This window comes from Osmerus eperlanus, chromosome 5 (genome assembly GCF_963692335.1).
Source record: "Osmerus eperlanus chromosome 5, fOsmEpe2.1, whole genome shotgun sequence".
Classification (NCBI taxonomy): Eukaryota; Metazoa; Chordata; class Actinopteri; order Osmeriformes; family Osmeridae; genus Osmerus; species Osmerus eperlanus.
In genome coordinates, this window is record NC_085022.1 from 18,971,555 (window position 1) to 18,998,731 (window position 27,177).

General features: G+C 42.9%; 4 protein-coding genes across 9 annotated transcripts; 2 read left to right on the forward strand and 2 right to left on the reverse strand.

Annotated features, from left to right (window-relative positions):
* Window positions 1-265: 265 nt before the first annotated feature.
* Window positions 266-5,134, reverse strand: sephs1 (selenophosphate synthetase 1). 5 transcript variants are annotated; one of them, XM_062462309.1, is made up of 10 exons: window positions 5,015-5,134; window positions 3,915-4,078; window positions 3,679-3,775; window positions 3,453-3,556; window positions 3,103-3,210; window positions 2,622-2,776; window positions 2,436-2,526; window positions 2,239-2,338; window positions 1,859-2,071; window positions 266-1,700 (listed from the first exon to the last, which is right to left on the reverse strand). In XM_062462309.1, the coding sequence occupies exons 2-10, from the start codon at window positions 4,008-4,010 to the stop codon at window positions 1,486-1,488; spliced, it is 1,179 nt and encodes a 392-aa protein (XP_062318293.1). In that variant the 5' UTR covers window positions 4,011-4,078; window positions 5,015-5,134; the 3' UTR covers window positions 266-1,485. The 5 variants fall into 5 exon arrangements, with proteins under 5 accessions (XP_062318293.1, XP_062318292.1, XP_062318295.1 ...); XM_062462308.1 differs by having other exon boundaries at window positions 5,001-5,105; XM_062462311.1 differs by lacking the exon at window positions 5,015-5,134 and adding an exon at window positions 4,855-4,988.
* Window positions 5,135-5,642: 508 nt separating this feature from the next.
* On the reverse strand, window positions 5,643-10,416 carry bend7 (BEN domain containing 7). The gene is made up of 11 exons (XM_062460710.1): window positions 10,092-10,416; window positions 9,417-9,494; window positions 8,950-9,291; window positions 8,373-8,486; window positions 7,971-8,296; window positions 7,754-7,861; window positions 7,476-7,593; window positions 7,262-7,375; window positions 6,942-6,986; window positions 6,467-6,514; window positions 5,643-6,374 (listed from the first exon to the last, which is right to left on the reverse strand). Exons 1-11 carry the CDS (start codon window positions 10,153-10,155, stop codon window positions 6,316-6,318), a joined length of 1,416 nt encoding a protein of 471 aa, XP_062316694.1. The 5' UTR covers window positions 10,156-10,416; the 3' UTR covers window positions 5,643-6,315.
* Window positions 10,417-10,874: 458 nt separating this feature from the next.
* On the forward strand, window positions 10,875-15,567 carry prpf18 (PRP18 pre-mRNA processing factor 18 homolog (yeast)). 2 transcript variants are annotated; one of them, XM_062462312.1, is made up of 11 exons: window positions 10,875-11,064; window positions 11,324-11,401; window positions 11,712-11,738; window positions 12,825-12,929; window positions 13,051-13,164; window positions 13,497-13,643; window positions 13,797-13,865; window positions 14,122-14,262; window positions 14,347-14,418; window positions 14,513-14,668; window positions 15,090-15,567. In XM_062462312.1, exons 1-11 carry the CDS (start codon window positions 10,999-11,001, stop codon window positions 15,168-15,170), a joined length of 1,056 nt encoding a protein of 351 aa, XP_062318296.1. In that variant the 5' UTR covers window positions 10,875-10,998; the 3' UTR covers window positions 15,171-15,567. The 2 variants fall into 2 exon arrangements, with proteins under 2 accessions (XP_062318296.1, XP_062318297.1); XM_062462313.1 differs by lacking the exon at window positions 11,712-11,738 and having other exon boundaries at window positions 10,876-11,064.
* A 3,946-nt stretch (window positions 15,568-19,513) lies between these two features.
* si:dkey-234i14.6 (uncharacterized) lies at window positions 19,514-27,159 on the forward strand. Its single transcript, XM_062460711.1, has 6 exons — window positions 19,514-19,637; window positions 20,118-20,604; window positions 22,441-22,617; window positions 24,309-24,518; window positions 25,659-25,872; window positions 26,143-27,159. The coding sequence occupies exons 2-6, from the start codon at window positions 20,119-20,121 to the stop codon at window positions 26,319-26,321; spliced, it is 1,266 nt and encodes a 421-aa protein (XP_062316695.1). The 5' UTR covers window positions 19,514-19,637; window position 20,118; the 3' UTR covers window positions 26,322-27,159.
* The last annotated feature ends 18 nt before the right edge of the window (window positions 27,160-27,177 follow it).

The window sequence follows — 27,177 nt, forward strand, 5'->3', positions numbered from 1 at the left end:
TTCCTACACCGTTCACTTGATTTGGATGTAAATACCCTGAAATGAAAGCTGAAAGTCTGCACTTAAAGCACATATTGGTTGTTTCATTTCAAATCCATTGTGGTGGTATACAGAGCCAAAATGATGAAAATTGTGTCAATGTCCAAATATTTATGGACCTAACTGTACCTTATGCCCTCAACCTAACCAGCTTACTCTTCATGACCCTAACCCTTCATAGAGCAAAAGGCTGGACCCTGATGTAACACAAGACGACAAATGACACACCAAACAAGATTCAGTTAAGAGATAATCCAGGTTTATTTCTGCTATGGAAGTAGAGATACCACCAAAACCATGTGTGGTACCCAGACCAATTATAAAAGGCAATATATCTGGTGAATGACCAGTTGAAATGGCATAAGGCCCTCCCTCCAGTATACTGAGTGACAGATGAGAGACCTTTAGGGGGGAGAGTTTGCCTATTTAAGCAAATAGCTGTGCTAATTGACACTTTAAGGGGAATACAATAACTGAGACCCTTTAGGCATACAAAATGAATCTATAAAGCCATATGAAAAAATATTCAATCAAATCAGAAATACTGTGGATGGCTGCCTACAAGTCTCCTTACATTTTTCTATGGCATTATCATGGAATACTTACATTATGTTTTATATTTTTTTCACTTGACCATAAAAGAAGCTGAGAAAATCTACTCAACTCATCAGAAGGAATCCATTTCCACTGTTAACACAACATGCACGTCACGTGCTGTACATTCTTAGTAAATCATACACATTTTGAAAGTTAAACCCAATTTGTTTCATACAATCAATGTTATGATCCTATTGTAAAACAGTTGCCAGTGGAAGCTTCTACTTACATGATTTATTTGTTTTGGGGAACATACAAAAAGTGAATGTAAAAAGAAATCGGCCCACTTCTGTTCATACTTCTACGTAAGCCCACTTCTTTTCAAGGCATCAGTCTTAGCTGGAACTAGGCTTTTCAACTGTACAAATAGTGAACACAAAAATGCTATCCCACAAGCCATCACTCACATGTGCTTGACGAGACCACCCTTTAAAAAGAGCTCAAGAGACGATAGACACCAGACTCCTTTAGATTCAAAATGAATCACCATTATTGGATATTCTCATCATCAGCAGAAAAGCACCTCTCCATCCTCAAGTCTAACCTGAACATGCCGATCAAGTGCGTCTTCGGTTAACGTAACAGAATGCAGCAGACACAAAAGGCAAATGGATTACTGTTGTTCTCTATTAAATGTGTATCGCCGGTATGGTGGGTCCACTGAGTGGTGCCCTGCCCCTAAGGCCACTGTCTGAAGCAGGATTATGTACACAACCACCCAGCAGATTCTGTTGACACGTGTTTATATTTACACACACGCGGATGGTTTCTAGAATATGTGTCTAAAAAAAACAACTCATCTGAGCTCTGAGGTTCCGTTTTGTGTTGCAGTGGAGGCGGTGGGAAGGATTACGAGGTGGCACCAGGAGTTGGGTTGACATTTTGGGTTGATGACTGAGGGGCCACCTCTATGATTCGTGGTTTGTCAATGATGCGAGCAGTGCGGTTTCCTTTCTCCACAATGCCAATAATCCATGCTTGGTGGCCCTCGCCGTATTTAGGTGACTTGATCTCGGCACAGAAACGGGCTGCCTGCTCCCGTGGCAGACAGATTAAGAGACCCCCTTCAGGCAAACAGACAAGAGAGACAGTCAGGTGAGTCTGTGTGTGTGTGTGTGGGCGCAGCATATCGTTGCTGTGGGTGGCATGTTTGGATTTCGGGGTAAGTATTGTGTGTGTGTGTGTGTGTGAGAAAAACAGAGATGGAGAGACACACACGCACCTGATGTCTCTGGGCAGGTGCCATGCATGAGTCCGAACATGTTACCGCAGGCCTTCGACACGGCCGCCATCTTGGCGAGAACGGGCAGATTGTGGATGACGAATGACACCTCGCTCCGCTGCTGGCGTGCCAACGTCTGGGCATGTCCCAGGATTCCGAATCCGGTGATGTCCGTGGCTGCATGGGCGTTGAACGTGTGCATCAGTCCAGCCGCTAGCGATAGACGGAGGAGACAGACATAGACAGAAGAGAGGAAAGGGATTATAGTTACTGTTTTTTTTCATTTCTGATAGTGAATGTCTGATCAGACATTGTTTTTGAGCAAAATCGGTGATGGCAGAGTATTCTGGGACAGTGTGTGTGTGTGTGTGTGTGTGTACCTGTTCTGTTGAGCCTAGCCATGTTCATCATGGCCTCCTGGTAGGCCAACTCTACATCCTCCTGAGTTACCACTAATTTGATTTTGTTCCACTTTTCAGGCTGAAAAACAAGGACAAGAGTTGAGCGACGTCGGTGGGTTCATGCAGTGCATGTTTGGCTTTGGCCATAGAAGCCATTCGCATCCCATCAGCCTTACAATGTCCAGCCACTGGTGCACTGCCACAGCCACCTGAGTCCCCAGAGGCTTGGTCAACACCAACACGTCCCCCGGCACGGCATTGTCTGGCCTGGACAAACAGCAGCACGGGTTATCATCCTCACCATCACCACCGTATCATCATCATTATCGAGAAAAAAAACAAGGCAGAGAAGGCATTCTCACATGATGAACTCATTGGGCTGGCACACGGTCGTGGCCACTCCCCCCATGACGACCCACGGGTTGAGTACCGTCTGTCCCCCTGTTACTGATGTGCCTGCCTCCTCTGACGCGTCTTTGAACCCCTGGATGATTAATGGCATCACTTTGTCTCTCTCCTGTTATAGTACGAGAAGGCAGGAGGGGGGGATATGGAAAAAAGGAGAGCTTGAGATAGTTGGACATTTACAGCTCCTGCTATAGTATTGTCAACTACAATTACATTTAGCAGAGGCGCTTATCCAGAGCGACTTACAGAAAGTACAGTAGGTACATTCATCCCGAAGCAAGTAGGGTGAAGTGCCTTGCCCAAGGACACAACGTCATTTGACACGGCCGGAATCGAACCAGCAACCTTCTGATTAATAGCCCGATTCCCTAAACGCCATCTGACCCCCACAATATATGATAAACTGCTGATATAAGTTCTACCATGTGTCCTTACCTTTTCTGACATTTTGTTGCTGACCCCCAGCAGCATAAGCATGTTGTCACATTCCGTCACTCCCATGGCATATAAGTCACTTAAAACATTGGCACATGCAATTCGGCCCTAGAAGAGAATTTGTTTTGCAATAAACATACAGATTCACACATAAGTCAACACAACTGTATAGGGTGACATGAGGGAGTCAGAAGATTTCAGTCTGTGAGACATAGTATAATGGATTTACAGAAATAACCCATTTATAAGATGTGAATTCATCTGTCAAAGTAGTTTATTCTTAATGATATAACTAAGGACCAACAGGTGTAAACACAGGCATGCACAAGGATGTGAGAGGGAGTACACACCATCATGTACGGGTCATCCACTATGGGGTAGATATAGTCTGTCGTCTGAACCAGCGAAAGGCCCCCATGTCTGAGCGGGATCACACAGGTGTCCATACCAATGCCTGCAGACAAAACAGAGAACTATTTATTAAGACCAATTTCAAAACAACCCTGAGCAACACACTGGGGATATGACAGATGTAAGATAGGTTTATTAATGTTAATGTAAGTGGTTTCCTCATACCCAGCCTAGGCATAACTGCTCCGAGGAACTGTTCATCTTCCTGGTAGTGGTTTTCCTGTAAGGCTTCAAGAAGTTTCTGCAGTACTTCCTGGGGTACCTATAAGCTCAGAATGATATACAATTAAATTTTTCATGTCTGATCTTGGAACATCTGTACGTTCTACAGGTTTTCATCATTCACTACTAAAGTGATAGATGAATATGTCTGTATGTTGCCTAGTGTAGCCCTGACCCACCTTGCAGCCTGTACCCTTGAGCTCAGCAAAGCGTGTGAGCCTGAAATTCTTGTCCAGCTCATAGCTCTCTGGGTTAAATGACTCCCTCACCGACATGGCTGGCACAATGTTAGGCCTTTACCACTGACCAGACCACTTTTCCAGGGAAAACAACAGTCAATAATCTAGACAAAAGGTGGGAAGACCAGAATATTGTTAGAAATGTAGGAAACATAACAAGCAAAGTGAGTTAACAGAAATGTTGTTTCAATGTTTGTTTATCCTCAGATGAGGGGCAACTGTGTGCAATACACTGACACATAGCTAGCGATATAAGTACATAATGGTAACAATACTAGCTAGTTGTAGCTACATTAAATCGATTTCAACAGGACTAGCAACAACACGTTTTGTCTGAATGAAATACACCAACTGATCTAATGGGTCCTAGTTGATGCTAGGGGGGCGTTGTGCATGAACACAAGAATGAATGCTTAAGTGAGCTTGCAGCGCGTGCTCAAAATATTTGCTAGATTTAACTGCACATCGTGATAATCAACTGAAGGGGTGCATTAAACCAAACAGATAGACTATGTTGCAATTTCAGTGATGTTATTGCGGATAACTGACTAGATACATGCTTGCAGTCAAAGGGACTGATAGCTAACAAGCTAATCATAGTAGCTAGCTCAGACTACAAGTGCAAACACATCAATGACTGAACTGAGCAATCAATACGAGCGAAAAACGCAGTTTCACGGTCCAAATTTGAGTTATACAGCCCCAGTCAATGCATAGGTTAATGATAACAAGTGGGTTTTTAACCGACTGTACAGTGTTTATATCATGTTATGCACAGAAATACTGTTAATAGGAATAGCAGAGCACAAAAATGTCGGCGGTGGAAAAAATTAACCCTTTAGTGTCCCACGCCATGCGAGATATGCAATCACAGGCTTACTATCAATCAAGTGACCTTACTGCTGCAGTTTACTTAAAGGATACTATCATATGCTTTCCTATACATATTTAAAGCAGGACCGGTTGCAGTTATATGACTGAAGCAGAGTTATATTCGTGTAACGTTTCCCCTTTAATTGCTCTCACCAGTTTATCCTTACCAGCTTTGCGTTAGCGGAGCAGCCCGAAAGAAGAGCGGGGATAGTACCAGGATGCATTGGGAGTTATTCGGCCGCCCCTAAAGATTGCCTGACGAATAATGATTAACATTTAGTTTTTTGTTTCACAATGGAACAACTTGCATTTAAAATGCTATTATGTTTAATTAAGAAAAAAAGCAACACATGCTCCTGAATCCAATACAAATTGAGAGAGAAAATATCAATGGTGGAACCAATTGGGAATATATATGAGATCTCAAAGGGTCCTTCGCAAGTAGACGAGCGCCTTTATCCTCCCCTTTAAAGAACTGTAAAGTCTGGTAATAAAAACTCAACAATGGAGTATACCTTTAATTTTGTGTTTTCCCTCCAAATAGGTCCATGCAAACCCCAGTCACCTGAAAGGATTACCAGAACCTTGTCTACAGCATGAATAACTTTATTAAATTTCGAATGTATCTTCAAATTCCTCGCGCATGTCACTAAATTAATCTTTGGCTCTTTGTATGCGTTAGTCATGGTATCTGTTCACTTTATAGTAAGACATGAATTACATATTGTGTACACATTTCTGTGTTGGTGTATTAGACACCGAAATGTGCAACGTTCAATAATAGTTTCAGGCACAATACAGTATCATCATGAGCTCAATATATTTATTGATGTACACAGTCATTTGAACAATGTTGAGGTCCACAAATCGGAAGTTTGAAAACAGAAATACAAAATGTTTATGCTGCACAATAATTAGCCTACATTTATAGCGGTTTATTGCTACAGCTGTAGTAAATATTAGGGTGCATAACAACACTACACCAATCAGAATCAAAACGTATAATATAAAGCCCCCATCCATACACCCATTTCTTTGTATTTTATTATTATAATTATTTGTTGTTGCTTCTAATAGAAGAAACAACCTTTTGTTGGAAGCCTGGGTCAATTTTAGAAATGACAAATTAGACAGAAGTGATATCTGTAATATCACACTGATGACTGGATAAAGTGAAGAATACTTAGAAGTTTTGCATCTCTGGATCAAACTAGAGAGTAATTAAATGACACCAAAGGCAATGTGGGACTATAGGTATGCAGGACTGTGAAAAAGCAGTCCATGGAAGCTCATCAAATACGATTGATCTAGTAATTTAATTACTCTATTGTCTTCTTTTTTCTACAATCACAATTCAAAATCAGTCACAGGATTAAAATAACATGTGTGGAAGTGGCACAAATTAGTAGAGCAATAGGACATTAAGGTGCAACATCGATGTTGCAAGGCTTTGGTGGCAGCACTTGCTTTAATCTGTCACATTCTTCCTCGCCTCGATCAAACTGGCTGAATTCCCATAGTTACAGCCTGGTAAAAGAGCGAATGATTTGTCTGAAAGAAGTACTTTTTGACATTGTTTATTTTCATTAATTATTCCTATTGTATGTTATTTATATTACCTGTTATAAGGGAATCTCCCTCCTTTTCTCCAAGTGGTTGAATGGTTTCTATTAAAATAAGACATACATTGCCACAAATCCACATCAATACCAAAAATGTAGTGGAATCTTTCTGTCTGTTCTGATAGAGCAGATTTACTGTCCAATACACATATTTTCTGGATACCTTCCCCACCCCACTGTACTGAGCTGTTTGACTATGACACTTTTGACTAGGATAGAAATCATGGTGTGAAGATAATTAGCTGACATTTTGGTAGCCTGCATGATAATGCCAGATGTCAGGGAGATAGTGTGACTGAGACAAATGTTGGATTGAGAGCCACTAACCCAAGGTGAATGCAGACAGAGGTAGGAAACAGAGGGTAGTGAGGTTTGGAGTTGGTAGAGAAGGAGGAAGACAACTGGAGGGTGAGGGATGACTGAAAAAAAGAAGTATAGAAGGAGAGAGGGGGGGAGAATTATCAGATCATACCTGTGCAAGGTCTGTTGATGGCTTCCTCTGGGTCTGCAGCCTCCGCTAATGATTTCAAAAGAAAACGCTTTGAGAAAGCTGCATGCAAACCAAACTCATACACTTAACTCTAGTGTTATCTTCGGGTCATTGTGACCCCCCCCCCCCCCCCCCCCCCCCACGTGTTGCGGCAATTTTACCTGATACAAAAATAAAGTGAAGTATTTTCTTTTAACCGTCGGGCTGTCTCACACCCCCCACAGTGCAAAGGGTCGTTGTGAACCTTCGGGTCATTGTGACCCGAAAGGCAGCACAAGGGTTAAACACACATACAAACACACCTCTCTTTAGCCGTCTTCTGGCTAGCTTGATTTGGTCCTGCAAGATCTGCACCCAGTCTCGAGGGCCAGGAAGTTTCTCTATTCTGTTAGCAGTGCAGTACTTCTCTGTAAACACTAGACACAGTTTGAAACAACAATTACCCATATTCACACATTTCAATTTATCACACAAGCTACCATACTGTATGAGCCACGATAAATGTCTGTCCCCTACCTTTGATGGCCCCCACTATGTTCTGGTCCAAGCCTTTGCGGTGGTCATTAAGTCCTCTCTTCCTCTTGCCATTGGGAAGTGAATTAGCCAAAGTAGCATCATCAAAAAAGGCACACACCTACGGAAGAACAAAAATTGTTCCCAAAATTAGTTTAGCCACAATATATTTTCTATGTTTCTGAGGTCATGACAGATAACACAACTTAAATGTTCAGTGAGTAAATAATTTAGTTAGTATAGTTAGTTAGTATAGTCAAACTGTATAGTTTGCAGCCCACCAACTTCCTGAAGAGCAGGCTGCCTGAGCGTGTGTAGTTCACCAGGATAGAGTCCAGCTGGGCCTTGGGGATGACAACATCATACTCCTCTGCCAAACGCACCTCAGACTGACAGAGACACACACACACGTATACATACATTAAAAATGAACAAGAATCAAGATGAACAAATGTCTCTCTACAAAATCAAACGACATACACAAAAGTGACTATACACCTCAGAGGACTGCTGTGCCCTGGGTTGCCCATAGTGAGGGCTGTGTGGACCATTGACAGCACTGGGCTTGTTCTGTGCTTGCACGGTTGTGACATCAGGTGGGACTGGTGAGGAGAGTCTCTCTCTCTTTATTACCCTTGTTCCTCCGGGCTCGGGGGGTACAGTGACAGTTGAGGAGGGTGGCCGGAGGGGGGCAACACTTCTTTTACTGGGTGTACTCAAGGGTGCCACCTTGTGGACAGGTCTCCTCTTACGCGGTCTGCGACGCTGTGATGGCCCAGGGCAAGGGGGGCATGGAGATATTGACTGTTGTTGGTCCTGGGATCCTACAAAGCAAGATGTGATTCAGATTAGATTGTGTGTGTGTGTGTGTGTGTGTATGTGTGTGTGTCCACGACTGACCTCTCTGCATCTGCATTAGCCTTCTCATGCCATGTAGTTCCTGTAGAATAGCCTCTAAGGTGCTCTTACAGTTACACATGCAGCAAGGAGCTTCAACATCGACAGGGGGAACATCTGTGTGGAATACACATACAGACACATCCATCAACATTTGGGTTTTGTGATGGATATGGATCCTGCTTAACCAGCTTTGCAAACACTATGTTCCCTGTTTGTAGATGTCCTACAAGGAAAAACAACGGGTGGTTATTTTCTACTAATTATTCAGATGGTGTATGTCATATTGTGAGTGTGTGTGTTTGTGAGTGTGGTTGAGTGTGTTTTTTTCTATTGGTGTTGATGTGTCCCCTCCATTCACAGTAGGTCAGACTGTCTGCCTGGCAGTGTGGCCTGTTGTTCCTTGAACCCTTGCCTTTCAGTTACAGCACTGTCTGAAGTTGCAATGCCTTGCAACAATGGCACAGACTATATCATGTCTGCTCTGCACAATGATTCTCTTGTCGAACGTTGTCTCAAGCTAGAGGTTCCAAATACAGCAATGTGTTCTCTTGCATATATGCAATCCTTTGGACCTTACCATTAGTTTTGACTGCTCCTTTGGTGTTGTTGAGCATCCTCAGGGTTTTGGAACGTGTGCTGTACTGATTATAGCCTTGCCCGTTAGGTACTGAGGTGGTATTTGATGACAGAGCGGAAACTGGTTCCCCTGTCGAACTCCACACACATAGCTGGTGGTCCTCCGATACAAGAGGGAAGGTAACTGGCTGTGCCCAGCTCTGGTGCACCTCCTGGGGCTCCTGTTTTAGGCTGTCCCCCTCCGATCCAACACGTTGATAAATCCGACCAGCTTTGTCACTCAACAGCCTCATCATCCCTGTGATTTGTTTCTTGATCTCCATGCCCTCATCCTCCAGCCAGACTGAGAAAGAATGGGGTTAAATTGAATGTGTGTATGAGTGACTATAAGCATACTATAGAGAATACTACAAGCAAAACCATGATAATGACATATTTTTCCATTTCATAAAAGCCTCATATGCCTACCCTCTGGCACAGCTGCATCTTTAGACTCTCCATTGACATCTCTATTGACAGAGCTGTCAAAATACATCGGATCAAATTCTTGAAAAGGCAAAAAGAACGTAAGGTTACACTCTTTATGGAACACCACTAAGAGGACACAGACACAAACTAAATCCTGTATGCAAATGAAATGCCTGCGGAATATGTTAATGAAAATCATCTAGACATGAGGGAGCACAGAATCATAGGCTATGTGACACCAGCTCTATGCAGTGTGGGCTATGATGCCAATCAATGATTTTTCTACCATCCAGTTCACATTCCACCACCTGTGGGTGGCATGAAGTTACATTTCCCATTCTTAAACTACCTTTGATATAAAAAATGTAATGTAAACTATGACGAATATAAAGAGAACGTTAGTATGTGTTTATAATGTGTTTAATTAGCCTATAGTCTGTCATATTACACTTCACGATCTTCATAGTCTTTTAAAAAATACATAATTTGGGGCTGATGATCATGCTTTTTTCTTTTGTCATTACTTGGGAGGTGGGAGTTATATTGCACAGAAGGTTAATACCTATGTATTGACGTAGCCATCTCTTTTGTTTACAGTGTCGCCACAGCGCAGCGCCAGCCAAACACTCAGACACACACCGACGCACATATCACATTTTCCTCGCCCCACTGTACCTTGATCCTTCACCAATTTATAGCTTTGAGACTTCCTTCTCCTTTTCCTTTCTCCAAACTCCATCTTCAATAACTGTCGAGGATGCCTCCTCGGAATGCGAATCTAAAGGGCGCACCGTTATTTTGTACAGTCAATGGGGCGCACACGCACCAAATATCACTGTCCGTCTACACTAATAATCAGTTGAATGTCGTCTTCAATGTAAGATTCTAGTCAAATAAAACCTTACAGGCTGTTATAGGCTGTGAAAGTAAATAGCTGGGGGATAAGTTATTGTTTCTCATCTGTATCTGATGGATTTCCATGTTCATATCGTACACTCACGGGGCTTTAAGCTATGTAAATAAATAAATGACTTAATACTTAAAAATTCGTCACATCTATTCCTCTGCGCCACCTGATGGTCACTAACAATTTCGGCTGGGGGTCAAAAAGAATTATCAATCTCTCTCTTTGTGAAATGAATAATAGGCTACTAATCAAAACATGTTAAAAGCATTTATAAAAGCAAAAGAAACGAATTGGATGTTGGCCAGGGAAGAATCTACCAAATCAATTAGCAGGCGACATTATGAACTGTAGAGAATGTAAGCTACAAGCCTAAAATACCTATAGATTCGATTTTCAGTTATTTAACATATATTTCAAACACTTGAAGATATGTTACACGTACTTGTAACGCACAAACTAGAATGTGGGTTACTGTGGAACAATGTGTGCGTGCACCTTGGCTTGGTTGTGCTTTTATTTTGAAAGGTTGAAGCTAACATCATCGAATGTTTTCCTGGTACTGGTAGTCACTGGTTAGACCCCCATTGCTTGTTTTTGTCACAGACAGATGTAGACCAGTTAAGCGGATTTCGCGTTGATAAGAAACAGTTGAGATAGGACGTAGCTACAGACAATATGGATATTCTTAAAGCGGAGATTGCAAGGAAAAGAAAACTTATTGACGATAAGGATCTTATTGATGTGAGTGGTAGTGACAGCATTTTGTGTGTGCCTCATGCGTTAGTTAGCTAGCTACAAACATTCATTAGCTAGCGAGCTAGCCATCGTAGTAACTTGCTAGCGAGTTAGTGTGGACATACTGGGTTTCGTAAACATATGTATAAATAGGTGTAGCACTAGCTGTCCAACTGAAACGAAGCAAACTGCAATACTGCAACGGATATTTGGATGGACACTTTCTACTGATGGAACGAGCTGACAAACTCCATCTATTTCACAGGATTCGAAGAAATACTTCAAACGAGCGGATCTTGCGCGGAAGGAAGAGGAAGAATATTTCAAAAGATGTGGATACAAGGTAACCATAATGAGCATATCTATAGTCAAAATATGATGTTCCTGATGTTTCATTTTTAATAATTAAAAGGGGATGTCGCACTATTTTCTCTCTCCAGGCAGTCCCTTCATGTCTTCCCATTCTCTAAACATCACCAATAAACTCCCATAAGACATTCACATTCTCTTGCTTAATAGACGGAAGTACAGTGTAGATGTTTTTTATTGACTGTATCTCACACACTGGGAAGAAGATTATTCGTATTTGTCTGGTGATGCTTAGCCTTGATTGACTCTGCTGTCTCTCCCAACCTGCGAATGCCTTCACATAGGTTCAGAAAGAGATGCCTGACAGAAAGGTATGGGATTGAACCGTTAAGGTAGAAGATAGGTTGCATGTGAGGAGATGACTAAAGGCTGTGTTCCAAAAGTTGAGGAACCCCCTTCATCAACATATTAAAACTATTACAAACGGATAGCCTACTGAAAACAATGAGCTGGCAGACCAGTCTTTAGACACCCTGCTGTAAGCAAAATTGAAAACGTAATGGGGTGACACAGCCCTCTGTTGTTTTTAATCTTTCCAGGTTCTTGAACTCCTAATCTCTTTAAAGGGAAAGGGAAAAGGCATGAGGTTGTCTACAGACAAGGGTCTGCTCTCCTTAAACTACCAGTTTCACAAAGGACAGGGGGCCAAAAAAGAAGAGATTTAACAGAATTGGGACACAGCCGAAGTGTGGACATGAGCATGGGTCAAATATACAAAATCAATTTGAGCATTTGGCTTGTTTGGATTTGGGCTGTATTGCACATGCGCTATGTGAGGTTGATATTCAGTTCGGTATCGATTGTCATTTTTCCGTTGGTTGTGTCCAGGTTTTGCATCCGTGTGGAAAACTTCTCCTCAGCTTCAGAGGCAAGAGCCTCATGCCTTGTCTACCAAGCTTATAAGCAGTACCTTTTCCTGGCTTGGGTCTTTTGTGTATTTTTTTTAAACATTTGTCATATGCACATGTTTTTATTTTGCCTCCTTTTAGATTGTGCACCGTTCAGAAACAATCTAAGTGTGCAGAGATGCATGTGTGTCTGAAAGCATGATTTTGCAGCACTTTTGAAAGACTGTGCAAAAATGTTCATCCTTGCTGTGAGTAATTTCCAACATGAACATGGATTACATGCAGCACATTTCCTTTTGCGCAGGCAGGGTAAGTTTTGATGTGATTGCTGAATCTGAAAGTGCATTGCAATGCCGAGGAAAACTGTGGTTTGATTCTCCAGAAAATGTTACCGATGAACTGCAAAGCCAAACTTACTATTATTCAAGATCTATGATCAATCAAGTGGTAAGGCAACGTTTTGAGAGTGGCAACCTGGATGGACTGTGCTCGTGTCTGTGGCTTGTCAAGGCACTATAAATGTCTCCCTTTCCTCTGCTTTCCTCCAAGACAGAGAAAAATGAGGAGAAGGCAGAAACCTCCTCTTCATCCAACCCAGTAATGGAACTGGAGCTCACAGAGGAGAAGCTGCCCATGACACTCTCCCGGCAAGAGGTCAGCTAAACAATGATCTCCTGGTTTAACAATATAAGACTGTTAGCTTGGTGCTTTAGCTATTTAGACTGCAAAGTGGAATGTTACATATATTGGCTTTGATGTCGCTGTGTTGTTCCAGGTGATCCGACGACTGAGGGAACGAGGGGAGCCGGTGAGGTTGTTTGGTGAGTCAGATTATGACGCCTTCCAGAGGCTCAGGAAGATCGAGTTTTTGGCCCCTGAAGTCAACAAGGTAAGACTTGTTTGCCGAAGGCCCTGTTTTGTCTGTCATTTTCTTTGTTTTGTTGACTCATGCGGCTCAGAGAAAGGTGGGTTCAACACTTTTGGAACAGTGCTCTGCAAATGGGGCAGTCAGGTGGCTGAGCGGTGAGGGAATCGGGCTAGTAATCCGAATGTTGCCAGTTCGATTCCCGGTCATGCCAACTGACGTTGTGTCCTTGGGCAAGGCACTTCACCCTACTTGCCTCGGGGGAATGTCCCTGTACTTACTGTAAGTCGCTCTGGATAAGAGCGTCTACTAAATGACTAAATGTAAATGTAATGAGCTGTGCTCTCTGTGCTTAGGGCTTGAGGAACGACCTGAAAGCGGCTATGGACAAGATCGACCAGCAGTACCTGAATGAGGTTGTCGGGGGAACGGAGGCAGGAGGAGAAGACACACAACACGACCTGAAAGTGCACGAGGAGAACACCACCATTGAGGAACTGGAGGTACACAGAGAGGCCTTGGTCGCTTAAGGTCCATGGTTGAGCACTTGGCTAATGTCTTAGCTGTAGAGATTGAAAACATTGTAGGTACCAGCCCCCTTCTCAACTCGCCTTCAGCTTTTTGACTTTCTGAGTGTTGATGTTGTTCTCCAACAGGCTCTGGGGAAATGGCTGGGTACAGGGGACGATCACGGAGACCAGGATGTCATTGCCAAAGTTCTGAGGGTAAGACTGATTCAAGACTAGCCTATATCTGAAAGGACTTGACTTTTTCCTCTGTATTGACCCATCGGAATACAGAACGGCATTCTGTTGTTCGGCGTTGCTACGGGACACATTTCAGGAGTGAATTTTCTGATATTCTGATTATGTAACAGTGTAACAGACAGTGTAACAGCTATCTATTTCAGACCATTTTCTTGGTTTGTGCTGGGGACCTCTGAGGAAGGAGGTTGACTTTGTGATTGTTTTGCCATCGTAGTTCCTGCTAGGTGTGTGGGCAAAAGACCTTAACCGACGAGAAGATCATGTGAAACGGAGCGTTCAGGGCAAGCTGGCCAGTGCCACCCACAAACAGACAGAATCATATCTGAAACCTCTCTTCAGGAAGCTACGCAAGAAGGTAGGACATTTTTTGTTTTTATTTACTACTCTACTGGTCAATTCTTGTGTTTTCAATGCATATATTTGTCATTATCTATTTCAGAGTTTGCCAGCAGACATTAAAGAATCAATAACAGATATCATCAAGTTCATTATGGAGAGAGAATATGTAAAGGTATTTAGCTTCTTAGCTGTTTTCGAATGCAGGATTCCTCTGCTGGCCTGTGATCTGGCGTTTTTGTCTCTAATCCTGTCACTGTTGCTTCCAGGCGAATGATGCCTACCTTCAGATGGCGATCGGGAATGCTCCCTGGCCCATTGGTGTGACCATGGTGGGGATCCATGCGCGTACTGGCCGTGAGAAGATCTTCTCCAAACACGTTGCCCACGTCCTCAACGATGAGACCCAGAGGAAGTACATTCAGGTGAGAGATCTGATTGTCAGTTCAGCGTGTATAACGTTATCTTTGATATGAAAGCTCATTCAGTTTCCCAGTTGTAGAACCTTTTTGATATGGTAGCATCCATACATTCACATTGTATTCTACATACCTGCAAACTTGACGCTTTTCGACGAAAATAGCCATTTTGAATGGGAAAATGTCATCCACGTGAATCGTGTAGATCCGAAGAGTTTTTATTTGTGGGAGGGGGTACAATTTCCCATAAACGGGAGTTTCAAAAACCTACTGCGGTCGTCTTCACAATAAAACATCTTTGGCGAGTCATTTGGCCAATCACGAAAACGGCAGCGTCTTCTTTGAAAACCCAATGTGTCATCTTTTTCAGCCCTTCTGAGTTTGCAGGTTCTAACATGTCTCTGTTCCTCACTGTGACCACCTTCAGGGACTGAAGAGGTTGATGACCATCTGCCAGAAGCACTTCTCCACTGACCCATCTAAGTGTGTGGAGTACAATGCCCTGTAACAGCTCTCTCACTCTGTACCTTTTGTGTATTGGTTGTACTAGAGCTTCGTTATGTACCCGTCAGGCAATACAGAGCCAGCTTGAAATGTTTATTTGGAGTATTTTCCATATTTCCAGTATGTAAATATAGACATTTTAAACCTTTCTATTTCATTATTTCACTTGACACAATTGGCAAAAAGGGGTGACTTCACTTTGTCACACCAGCATACTAATATGTTATGCTGTAGGGTGATTGGGAAAGATCTTCCAGTTCTCAGTTAGCAACATTCTCTATTTTTTTTTTATGCATGTGCTTGAGATTGTTGACAGAGATGATGTGTAAGTTTTATTATGCCTTAACTTTGAAACATTCATATTAAACAATAGTTGAAAGCAACATTTCAATTTTCTGAAATGAGCGTATTTTATTTTTGTAAATACACTGTTAATTTATTTTTGGTACACTTAACTTCTGCTATCTACAGGAGGCATCATCACTAGGAGCTGTAATGCAGTCATTCTAGACAGTAGAGGGCGCCAATGGCTCAGGGAGGTTCAATGTCTGCTCCTCTCTGATTTGTCAATCAGTAATTATGTACAGTCTCTATAGATAGTAATAGCAAATTTTGAGGGGAAGATACTGCCATTCTATAGTATCATACTTCATTTAATACAATCAGGTAAAACATGGGTATGGTGAGGATTCTTTACTTGGAAGTTGAACTCATCAGGGCCGGTGAACACAATGACCCCTGTTATGTTTAAGTAATGTCCCCCAGACAGGCTTAGGATAACTCATGTTATCCTACATTAGCCATTTATTTAACTGCTGAATACTGCATCTCCATCTATGAATAGTCTTACCAAGCTTTATTCTAAGACTGTTTGATTCTTCTTACCATCTAAATGACTTATGCATTCATACCCAACTGTCACTTTATTAGATAGATAGATAGATAGATAGATACTTTATTGATCCCTCAGAGGGAATTTGATTTATTATCCGTTGAAATGTGTTCAATACAGTCCACACTCAGGTGGAGCCATTGGATATTATCTTGGGTTCTCACACTCAAGCTTTTCCATGGTTTAATAAGGTGATGTTATTGTATCTTGTAACCATGGTGACTCCGTCTGTTCTTTTCAGTTATTCGTGTTTTGTTCAGAGCGGCATGAGCCCCCATCAAAGTAGATTATTTGGTGTGTGTTAAGCTCGGAACACACATTTGTGACTCACACAATGACCTCCACAAGGGCTACTTTCTGGACCTTTTTATTCTTTGTGATGGCTGTGAAATAATATTCTTAAGTTGTATTTTTGGTACATAATTCAAGTTTACCAAGGACCATCCTTGCGCATGTTATCAAACCATGGGCAATATTTTGGAAATAATCTTATCTATTATCTTACTGGAATACAAATAGTACATTTTCTGTAAGAACAGGAAAGTGCTTTGATGTACTGCAATTGATCATCTCGAGACATTTGATGAAGGACACTGAGGAAGATAAATTAATTCAAGGGTGACCGTTAATTTGCAACTGTTGTTCAAGCCATATGTTGATTGCTTCATGGTTTTAATAAACCATCATTAGCAGGGATGAGCCTCTCCTGTTCCCCTGGCACCAGCATTCCCATCGTGTGCTGAAGACCATGTGCAGGAGGCCTGGAACTACTGCCCCACCAAACTAGTCTAATGTGCCTAATGTGCATAGCGGAGGACAATAGTGGGGGCAGGGTAACATATGTTAATGAGGACTGGCAGAGGGCCACACATAGTCAGGGGGGTCAGATGTGTTGGCATGGACACTGGGTGCAGGAATTGTCTGTTGGATTATTAAGTCTAATGGGATGCATCTGTATTTGTATGTGTGAGGGGGGTTATGTTGGGTTTCCTCCCGAATAAGGTACTGTGGGCAGATCATGTGAAAAATACAACATTCCCAATATGTTTATATATGTCTATTGATAGGGCTCCTCTGTGTTTCCAGCAGCTATGCATTCCTGCTCAGAGCACAGGCTGTTCTATTCCTCCTGCAGTGACCAATGTCAAGTTGTCAAGCTGTGTGTGGTTGGATCCACTATTCTGAAATGAATTCAGGGGTCACTTGTCACTGGACCAATGCCAAGTCTGTCTGCCATGGCCATTTCTCTCTTCTCTGTCGAGCCTAACAAGTATGTACAGCACAAGCACACTATACCTGGCACTTAAAACATGGTCGGTCTACATTCATTTATTTTAGCTTAGCCACATACACCATTTTGGCTACACTGGTCTAATGTACAGTGTTGTAGCATGTTTGCTCCCTGATAGCCATGGTAGACTGAAGGCTTGCTTGCAATGCGGCCTGTCATATTTCCCTAACAATCTGTAGTTTGAACACATCTATTGGTGTCCATAAGATCTGGGCTAGGTTGTGAAAGACTCTTTTGTGCTTTGTTGCGGAGAAAGGTAGTGTATGTATGTATGTTTTTGTCTGTGCGAGGCTGTGTCGAACATCCTCTCAGTATCATCAGATTTAAATCCCAGTCCTCAAGGCTGAATTAGACTAATTCTTGCATAATTACATATATAAAGATGTTAATATGAAGCTTTAAACCAAGCAAGTTTCCATGTATCACAAGATGCTTTATCATGCTTGAAAGCACTTGGAGAGCTTCTCTGATTAGCTGCTACTGTGCTTTTATTCATGTTCTTTCTGTTCTCTAAGACAAAGAGCAAGAAGGAAAGCGGGCGAGAGAGAGAGAGATGGACAGAGAGAAAGAAAGAGAGAAAATGCTTATGGTTGAAAGAAAAATTGAAAGAAAAATCCAGTCATTACAGGTTTTCTCAGCCCATCATTGTGTACCTGGGCGACCATCACAAATAACCAATGCTGTCTCTGTCCTTTTAATGGTCTGTCTTTAATTAGTGCCCTATTTCTCCACAAATCAGGACCTTTGACTGGCCACACGTTGCCAGGCACCTGAGAAGCAGTGGAAACCAATTACCTGAGAAGGCTTAGTATTGCATTTGAGCTTTCTGTCTCTCTCTCTTTCTTTTTGTCTTTCTCTCTGTCTCCCTCTCTCTCTGTCTCTCTGCCTCTCTCTTTCTCTCTCCCTTTTCACAATCTTTCTATCTTTCTGTTATATTCAATTTCAATGCTATCGGCATGACAGAAATATACTAATTTTGCCAATGAAAACGGCATCAAACTATGAGATAATGTACGACAGTAAAAAGATCGATAGAAAAGTCAAATAAACAGTGTACCTGCCATAACAGTTTCTCAAGCTAGTACAGGTGTCCACTGTCCACATATACTTGATGATTGTTTGATTAATGTTGCTGTTACTGGATCAACATTCTGAAAAGAATACAATCTGAATTGCTTCACTCTGTACATAGTTTCTGATCAGACATAGTGGTCTAGGAGTCTGTCACCTTTCATTGTGTTACCCAAATACCTTGTTTTTTGTCTCTGTTTCTGTCTCTTTCTCTCTATGTCCCTCTGTCTCTGATACACTCATTAACAGTCATGAACAGGCAGACGCTCAAAAAATCCTCTGCATAATAACAGTGTGTATTATGACCGTTCTTTTTGAATCGTGTTGATTTATTGCTCACCAGCCTGCTCTCTCACCACCTTTCCACTGCCTGCACGATGACATCATCAGCCACAATGCCACATTCCTGTCAGTACCGCTCCCACCGATCTCATTATTCATTTGACTGGTCAGGCTCGGATAGTCTCAAAGGTCAGAACATTTTCTGAATGCTAAATAGGACATTGCGTGTGACTTGTTAGGTCGTTTTGGAGTAAGTTTGCACTCGAAGGAGGAACCAGAGTCATGGGAAACAAGGGGGCATGGATGAATGAATCACTATAGAGGAGATGGCGAACACAGAAGATTGGCCAATTTCATGTGGGAAGGACTACAATAATAATTTCTGTCAAGCTCTCATTATTTGTTTTATTTTTTTTTGCTGTAACATAATGACATTGCTGCCTATAACAGATTACTATGTCCTTGAAAAAGCCATCACCATGTGAACATGGTGATCTCTCCAGTCTGCAGGCTTGCCCGTTTCTAGGACCGGAAGTGGGAGAACACAAATGGTTAGGAGAGTAGAAGAGAAGAAATTCAAAGAGATGATGAAAGGAGAGGACAGGAGTGGTGGTGATGCAGTGTGATTTACATGACAGACATGCTCTCTGTGTGAATCTGCATTTCCATTTTCAGCAGACAAGCCTCTGAATAGGCGGATCAGTCCTCACCAGTAACCCCAAATGCAGATTCTCCAACTCTGCCCCTGTCTGCTGTGCAGCTGACCATGCCCCTGAGACAGAGAGACAGGGGGAGGGGAGGGGAGGGAGAAATTAAGCTAGCGCTCATCGACCTCTCTGCTTTTAGATACAGTTGATCAATATTTCCTGGGAGTAAAACTGGGGCTTACTGTTCAGCTCCTGTGGTGCACTGGTAAAGACATCTGCTCATATCAGGTTACTGTGGAACCCAGCATCACTTTAACTGATTTAGAAAAACATGTTTTTTAATAGATAAATCTGGTTTAACAGTTAAAATTATTGAAAACAATGTCAGTCCACGCCTACTATAAAACTGCAGCTTGCCTTGTAGGCCCCCACTCCTTCAGAGTCCGTGTTCTTGCGAACAGATTTTTAAAAATAACAATACTAAGCCGAAACAGCAGTTTTTCCAACATAAAAAGCAACGGGCACGCTGTCAATAAGCCATTTGTTGTATTTCGGTGGAAAATAATAAAATAAATGTGATGTGCTGTTTGACTTGTGTGGGGTCGCATCTGCTCGGTAGCAGCTGATGTGCGTTTGAATAGCGCGGCGAGCATCAGATGCGTGGTGCTCTTTGAGCTGTGGCCAGGGCGAGACAGCGTGATAGCGCATGAAAGCCTGATTTATCTAATTCGCACTTTTCATCTTTTCATAATACATTTTGAGCTGCAGTATGGACCGGTTTCAGACGGAAAACGCTGGAATCAACGGAATCAACGAAAGCGCAGAGGAAAAGTACCGTGCTGTAGCGTACGACACAGCGCTCAGCACTTTGGTGGCTGTGGTCATTTATGTGGTGGTGAAAGTTAGCGTGGATGGGATTAGGCAGTGGCGGGCCAGGATATCGGTTCTGATCGTTGGCTCGGGGCCCGTGGGATTGACAGCTGCGCTTGTCGCTGTTCGCTCGGGCAAGGTGCTGAAGCTGACTGTACTGGATGAGAGGTACCGGACGGCTCTGCTCTGCCGGCCCCAGCAGATCGCCCTCGACCCAAGAAGTGTGGAGTTCCTACTGGGACTCGGTGTAGACTTTGACAACATGGAGGGGTGCTGGCACAACGAACACTTCTTCACCAAAATAGGAGTGTTTCAAGAGTACTTGCTGAGCATCTTGGAACAGAAAAAACAGAAGGTTGAAATCAAGGTGCATCTGGGAACCAAGGTAGCCTGGCAAATAAAACCAGAATCATATATGATTGACACAAGTACAATTGTTACTTTTGCTGTTAAGGTCTGCAAGATGCTGAACTGGCAACTTAACGTTATTTTTCTCATAAAATAGTGGATTATAAACTCAGCATGAAAATGCGTCTAACTTTAGTGTGTGTTCAAGAGTGTTGTAGTGAGAGAGTCAATGCGAGTGCAAGCTGATAAGTGTCAAGCCTCAGGTAAATCTCTCTTTTCAGTCACAATGATCTGTTGACGTGTTTGACTGTCTTTCGGGTGAACTTGATCCTCCCCTTGAAGCGGCAATCAAAGCCAGGGCACACAGCTGTGTGTAGATTTGTGTGTATGTGTGTGTGAGTGTGTGTGTGTGTGTGTGGGGGGGGGGTGTTAGAGTTCACGAAGGCAGGGGTTTCTGCTTCTCAAAAAATTATCAGATTGGTAGACTGCTGAGAGAGATTAGAGAGAGAGACCAGCGAGAAAGGAACACATCTCCAGGCTCTGTAACACTGGAGACAGGAAAGATGCACCTTACATTTCTTTGTAAATAATCATTTTGTCAATGAACGCTACAGATTTCCTCACGGTTTATTTCCTGCGCATTCTGGTGTTCTTTGTGGCAATATTCTGTAACCTGACTAGAGATATGACTTGCCATAGGTTCATGGGTTCACCATTCAATGGGAATGGGTGATGAAATATATGATAAATGGATGGATTCATGATACATGAATCAACTGATGGTGTATCCAGATTGAGACAAGTGTGATGGATGTGTCCTTTGGGTCATGGCTGGATTACCGCAGCTGCAGCAGTTTGTGTGCAAGGTGCCACGATAGGTGATAAAGAAGCATAGAAAGAAGGGTTGGGTGTGGGTAACAAGAACACAAGTGTCAGGTTAGGGTTATTTTTTGGATCAAAAAATATAAAAATACACAAATAAATGGTCCTGACAAAGATTCAGAGTAGGTGAATGAACGGAAGGAGTTTTGCTCAGGCCTGTCTGGCCTTGCCAGAATAGCTGTCCTCCAGTGATGACCAGTGCCCATAGCAGTGTAAAACCTCTATTTGCCACCCCTCTGTCTGCTGACTTACATCAAGGATACCTTTCATCAGATATAACATCCGGCTGATTAAGAGGCCTAACATCGACCAAACCTTTTCATTTCAGAGGACCTTGTGCCTGACAATTGAGTTATTCCTCTCTGCTTGCCAGAGATGTGTGATCTGTGAAAGCACATGTTCTCTGCAGTCTAAATGGATTAAGCACACTTATAGCCTCCAGACATTTATGCCTATATATTTTTTGTAGTTTGAAGTCTGGTGTCCTCTGCCTTACTGCACACAGTTTATCCCACCTCGTTTTCTCTTCCTGCCCTCTATACTATCTATCTATCTATCTATCTATCTATCTGTCTGCCTGCCTGCCTGCCTGCCTGCCTGCCTGCCTGCCTGTCTCTATCTCTCTCTCTCTCTCTCTCTCTCTCTCTCTCTCTCTCTCTCTCTCTCTCTCTCTCTCTCTCTCTCTCTCTCTCTCTCTCTCTCAATGTCACTCTCTATGCTTGCCCCCATTACAGTCTTTATATTGCTAAGGTCACTGTGAAGATTCTAGTGTTTTATAGAGGGCAATGACATACACAGCTTCTTTCCTAACACAGTAATAAATCACTAGGTATGTTATTAACACAATGGTGCAAAGGTGGAAAGGCCATTTTGAAGAAAATCCCTCTGTAGCAGATGTGTTTCATGTTCTGTCTCTCTCTCTCTATGTCTCTGTCGCTATTTCTCTGCCTCCATCTATCCATCTCACTCTCTCTTTTTGGTCTTTTCTAAGTTCACAGAGGAATACCTACGTCGGATCCCAGGTTGTGACTGGCCGCGAGTGATTGTTGTAGCTGATGGGTCTTGTGGAGACTCTTGCTCTGTGCTGGGCATTAGTTCCGACTACTCTGTGGAGTCCTGCCATGCATATGGAGCTAATGCCACCATCGAGAGACTGGACCAAAGACAGGTTTGTAATCACTAAGCTCATCACAAAGCCCTTTAAAAAGAAAAACAACATGTGGGTGTGCGTTGTTGGGAAGAGGATTATCTTTCTAGATACACAGTGTTTAGACAGGATATTACAACGCGAGTATAACCGCGTTTAGCCTAGCGTCTCATTGAGCGAACAATGACCTGGACTGGTCCACAACAGCTTGGCACAATTTGGAATTCGATGACCAACAATTTGACTTCTCTGTCCTGAGGGATGAGGGCCCAAGGCTCTTTACGACAACATCATCCATATTGAAATTCTCATCGACACAAGGTCACGTGTCATGACATCCAGAGGGTCCGTGCTGTGCTGCTGATGACTCAGTCATGTTCCTGAGAAAAGCAGGCGGCAGGATGGTGGAATAATGAAGAAGCAGATAAGAGACTGCACAGGAAGTAAAAACGAGTGAATAATGTTGGAAAACAACTGCTCTTTCGCCCTGCATGACCTCAGGGCTGCTTCTGAGAGGTAGGCTGACAGATGGACAGATCAGACAGACAGGTATACATGCAGATGGTCCGACAAATAGATAAGGCAGGCAGTCAAGCAGGCAAGTAGGCAGCTAGATGGCCAGACAGACAGGAAGACAGACAGGTAAGCCTGCTGGCAGACAGACAGTGGATGGAGAAAAAGGCATGCAGACAGATAGGCAGACATGATAGACAGAAAAACCCATCTGAAATGTTCCCTCGGGATGCAGACAGATACATTTTACATAAGCAATCATCACACGTCCAGCTCACAGCCACTGAGCAACACCGATAAGAGACTGTTTATTTGATATTCTGTTCGACATGCCTGTGTGTGACAATGTAATAACATTGTTAACACTAATCATCATTGTCTTTGTTTAGTTTTTTTCATTGTAACTGATTTTGACAAGGAGGAATTACTCCACTCTGACAGAGAAGGTAGAGAGAGAGAGATAAAGATAGATATGGAGAGGTAGGGAGGGAGGGAGGGAGGGAGGGAGGGAGGGAGGGAGGGACGGAGGGAGGGAGGGAGGGAGGGAGGAAAAAAAAGAAAGTGGGGTTTATTTATATCTATTTAGGTTCTCCTCAGATTACTGGGAGACAGTTTTATTCATATGTTGTCTTCAAAGGCCTGGAGTCTGGTGCTACCGGCACTTTCTGTCTCTGGTCATTTCCCTTATTTATTGAATTTGCCCAACAGGATACAACATGGTTAGTTTCATTCTCCCCCCGTCCTGGTAGTTATCATCACTGTATGATCACATTTAGTTCATCTAATTAATGTGGCAGAGGATCAATTCTTATTTGAGGGAAGGAGACACAGGGATGTTTGCTATTTAAATACATACATAACTATTTAAACTATATACAGTCTCAAGGAAAGAGACTGTACCTGGACAATTCCTGCATTGGGTTTGTTTTATAGTTCTTAGGGGAACATGACAGACAGTGACCAACCAGGACAGGATAGAGGAGACAAACAAAGAAATCAATATGTGTGAGAACATAGAGGGGAAAGTTGGAAAGAGGTGTGGAGAGAAACTGAAGAGAGAGAGATGTTGTTATAAAGTAATATTGTTCTAATGTTGATGTTAAGAATGCATAATCGATTTCTCTGCTAATGTTGCTAATTAGTTGTCGTCTCTCTCTCTCTCTCTCTCTCTCTCTCTCTATCTCTCTCTCTCTCCCCAGGTACCTACCCCAGAGATTAGGGCGCACAGTCTGTATTTTGATCTGTCTGCGTACGGCGTCGAGGCCCTTAGAGAGCAGAAGACCCCTGCAACCAAGCCAGGTTTTCACTTGAAGATCTACGGAACTTTCCGCCATCGCTACATGGCCCTGGTGTGCCCCGCCAACGATACCAAAATGGTCCGCTTCCTCCGACACACCGTCAACTCCTCTGTAAGGGCTCCCAGACCCCCCATCTCTCACACATCAGGCATTCACCAAGATTCCTTGACCACACTGTCTTGCCAACACATTGGGACATAAGTGTACAGAAAAATAGTCATTGAATGAATACACGGTTCAGTAGTTACTTTAATGTTGAGATCACATGGTGTTTCATGCTCTCCCACGTAGCGCAGGAGACGGCCTCCTCTCTGATTGGTCAGGCTACTGCTCTTGGCATGTCCATCTTAATGCAGTGGAAAGAGGGCTAATAATAGCACATGACTGAATTTCACACCTACTTACTCCTTACCTTTCATTCAGCAAATGGCCTCCAACTACACCATTGCGTATCTTGGCTGATTACACAGTGTATGACCGCAAGTGTATATGTGTGTCTGAGGAAGGTGGAGGCTGAACCTCATTGGTTGTGTGTGTGTGTGTGTGTGCATGGCCATCTGTGCCCTTCTGTAAATGGAGAGAATTGTTCTCCCAGCTCGATCCAGTGTTCCCTGACTCCTACCCAGCACCCAGCAGGGCGAGGCTGCCAAACATTTAAATATTCTGCTGAGACTTGCAGGTTTCACCTTGAGATGTGCACAGATGGTGAGCCATGGCCATAGACATAATGTTGCACATCCTCTGCTTGGCTAATGGAGGATGATGTCTGATCTCACCTTGCATGGGCATCAACACTTGAGTAAGATACCAGACACACACTCTCCTTTACAGCTTCCCACACTCAGCAAGGCTGGGCACACAGTGTGACACATAGTATGTTGTTCACACACATACGCTTGCACGCACACATCTACACACACTCCCTGTTACCTGGTTACGGATGGCTAGTGAAGGCCTAAGAAGAGCATAGATGAGCAAAGAGAGAGACTGAGTGTGTGTGTGAGAGAGAGAGAGAGAGAGACATTGTTTCCTGTTCCTGATTTATATGGAATATAGTTATTTCTGTAATTCCACTGTTGCTTTAGCAATATGAACATTTGTTCTTTCATGCCAATAAATCCCATTGAATTGAATTGAGAAATGTAAAATTGCCCCCAAAAAAGAAGCTAAATTCACGTCATACAGAGCATAACACTTTTTATAAACAATCGGATTGAATGTGTCATTTCTGTATACCCTCCTCCTGTGCAGATCATGAAGAATATCTTCCACCAGTCCTTCAACGCCTACAAGACAGACATCGAGCCCCGTCTGAATGAGCTGACGCTGCATCGCATGCAGTGCAGCCGCCGTCTGTTTGAGGTCCAGTTGTCCCACCGCTGTGTCAGCGCTGCGTACATCGAGGGAGACAACGTGGCCGTCACCGTGGAGGGGGAGGCGGCACGCGTGCTCAACTTTGACACAGGTGTGTGTACCAGGGGCGTAGGCAGAATCATCTTTTTGGGTAGGCCTAGAAAATCTTTTCAGTTTTTTTTATTATTTACTTTGTGATTTTGCAAAGTTTAATTTCAGAGATTACAAATAAAATGTGATTTGATTCTGAGGTTTGGATGTGTGTGAAGACACTTGTATGAATGAGAAGGAGAAGATGGAGGGATGTAACATGTGAAACTTCGGCTTAGATATTAGCTGTTCTGCTCTTACTAAACAATCATTCTACTTGTCTGCCTTACAGGCTGTGGCGTGAACCTGGGCATGAGGGGTCTGGAGTCACTAGGGACCTTCATCTACCGCACTGCTACAGCTGTGGACCAGAACGACATGCTGGAGGCCCTGTCCTCCAAGATTCAACACTCCAGGCAAGTTGCCGAAACCTTCAGACTGACTGGCCTGACCCACACTATGTTTGACTGAGAACATGAGATGGCAGGAAGACCAAAAAACATCCATTCTACCATGGGACTATCCTGACTCAGTGGGCTGGATTGGATGAGGACCATGCAGGTGTAAAGGGATGTCAGTTCAATACCCCAAGATCTGCACGATCAAGGTGTGACTGACAGATGGAGAATGCAGATAACAAACTAGTGGTTGTGGTCATAGAACTGTTTTTTTTTAACTGTATTGTCACATCATGGTTGAATGGAGATTATCAACAGTAGAGACAGAACCTCACAGACCCAGATGCCTCCTTTGTCCTGGGAGAACGTGATTGAACAGGTGGACTGAATGACCATCCTTTGGTAGATCACTGGTTTAAGGGAGACAGGAGCCAGGGAGGTGTTTAGAACAGGATTGTTAGTTTGGATCCTGATCTAAAATGTTACCTGTCAAGGTTTTACTTGTGGGGTTTTCTGGGTTGGTTTTGATGCTGTACACATTGATATACAAAAATGTAAATGGAATGTACTATAGATCTTATCCACATAAGGACAGAAGAAAATTATGGAACCTTAAAATGTGACTATTTTGATGATACTGTGGATTTGACCAAAGCTCAAAATATCACATTAATGTGTTATTTCTATCGTGGTGTTGCCTTTAGTGCAGAGAGTTTTTATAAATATTGAGATGTACGGTGTAGAATACAACACAGTATTGCTCTGTATTGACACATGTAATAATTGTTTACTGTATGTGCCTATAGCCTTAGACATTGTATAAATTAAACAATGGATATGAATGAGATAATGGCATGTACAGGTAAACCATACTCTTCGTTTAATAAATTACACACAGTCCTAAATATAGGCTATCTGAAACGTTTGTC

Coding starts and splice junctions, on each gene's coding strand:
- sephs1 (XM_062462309.1), bottom strand. CDS start 4,010: ATGTCGGTGAGGGAGTCATTTAACCCAGAGAGCTATGAGCTGGACAAG. Junction 2,777..3,102: donor GCAACAAAATGTCAGAAAAG/GTAAGGACACAT, acceptor GTACTATAACAG/GAGAGAGACAAAGTGATGCC. Junction 2,072..2,238: donor GGCTAGGCTCAACAGAACAG/GTACACACACAC, acceptor GTCTATCGCTAG/CGGCTGGACTGATGCACACG.
- prpf18 (XM_062462312.1), top strand. CDS start 10,999: ATGGATATTCTTAAAGCGGAGATTGCAAGGAAAAGAAAACTTATTGAC. Junction 11,739..12,824: donor AAGAGATGCCTGACAGAAAG/GTATGGGATTGA, acceptor CTTTCCTCCAAG/ACAGAGAAAAATGAGGAGAA. Junction 13,866..14,121: donor TCATTGCCAAAGTTCTGAGG/GTAAGACTGATT, acceptor TTGCCATCGTAG/TTCCTGCTAGGTGTGTGGGC.
- bend7 (XM_062460710.1), bottom strand. CDS start 10,155: ATGGAGTTTGGAGAAAGGAAAAGGAGAAGGAAGTCTCAAAGCTATAAA. Junction 7,862..7,970: donor GGGCACAGCAGTCCTCTGAG/GTGTATAGTCAC, acceptor TGTCTCTGTCAG/TCTGAGGTGCGTTTGGCAGA. Junction 7,594..7,753: donor GCCTGCTCTTCAGGAAGTTG/GTGGGCTGCAAA, acceptor GTTCTTCCGTAG/GTGTGTGCCTTTTTTGATGA.
- si:dkey-234i14.6 (XM_062460711.1), top strand. CDS start 20,119: ATGGACCGGTTTCAGACGGAAAACGCTGGAATCAACGGAATCAACGAA. Junction 20,605..22,440: donor AGGTGCATCTGGGAACCAAG/GTAGCCTGGCAA, acceptor GTCTTTTCTAAG/TTCACAGAGGAATACCTACG. Junction 24,519..25,658: donor GACACACCGTCAACTCCTCT/GTAAGGGCTCCC, acceptor CCTCCTGTGCAG/ATCATGAAGAATATCTTCCA.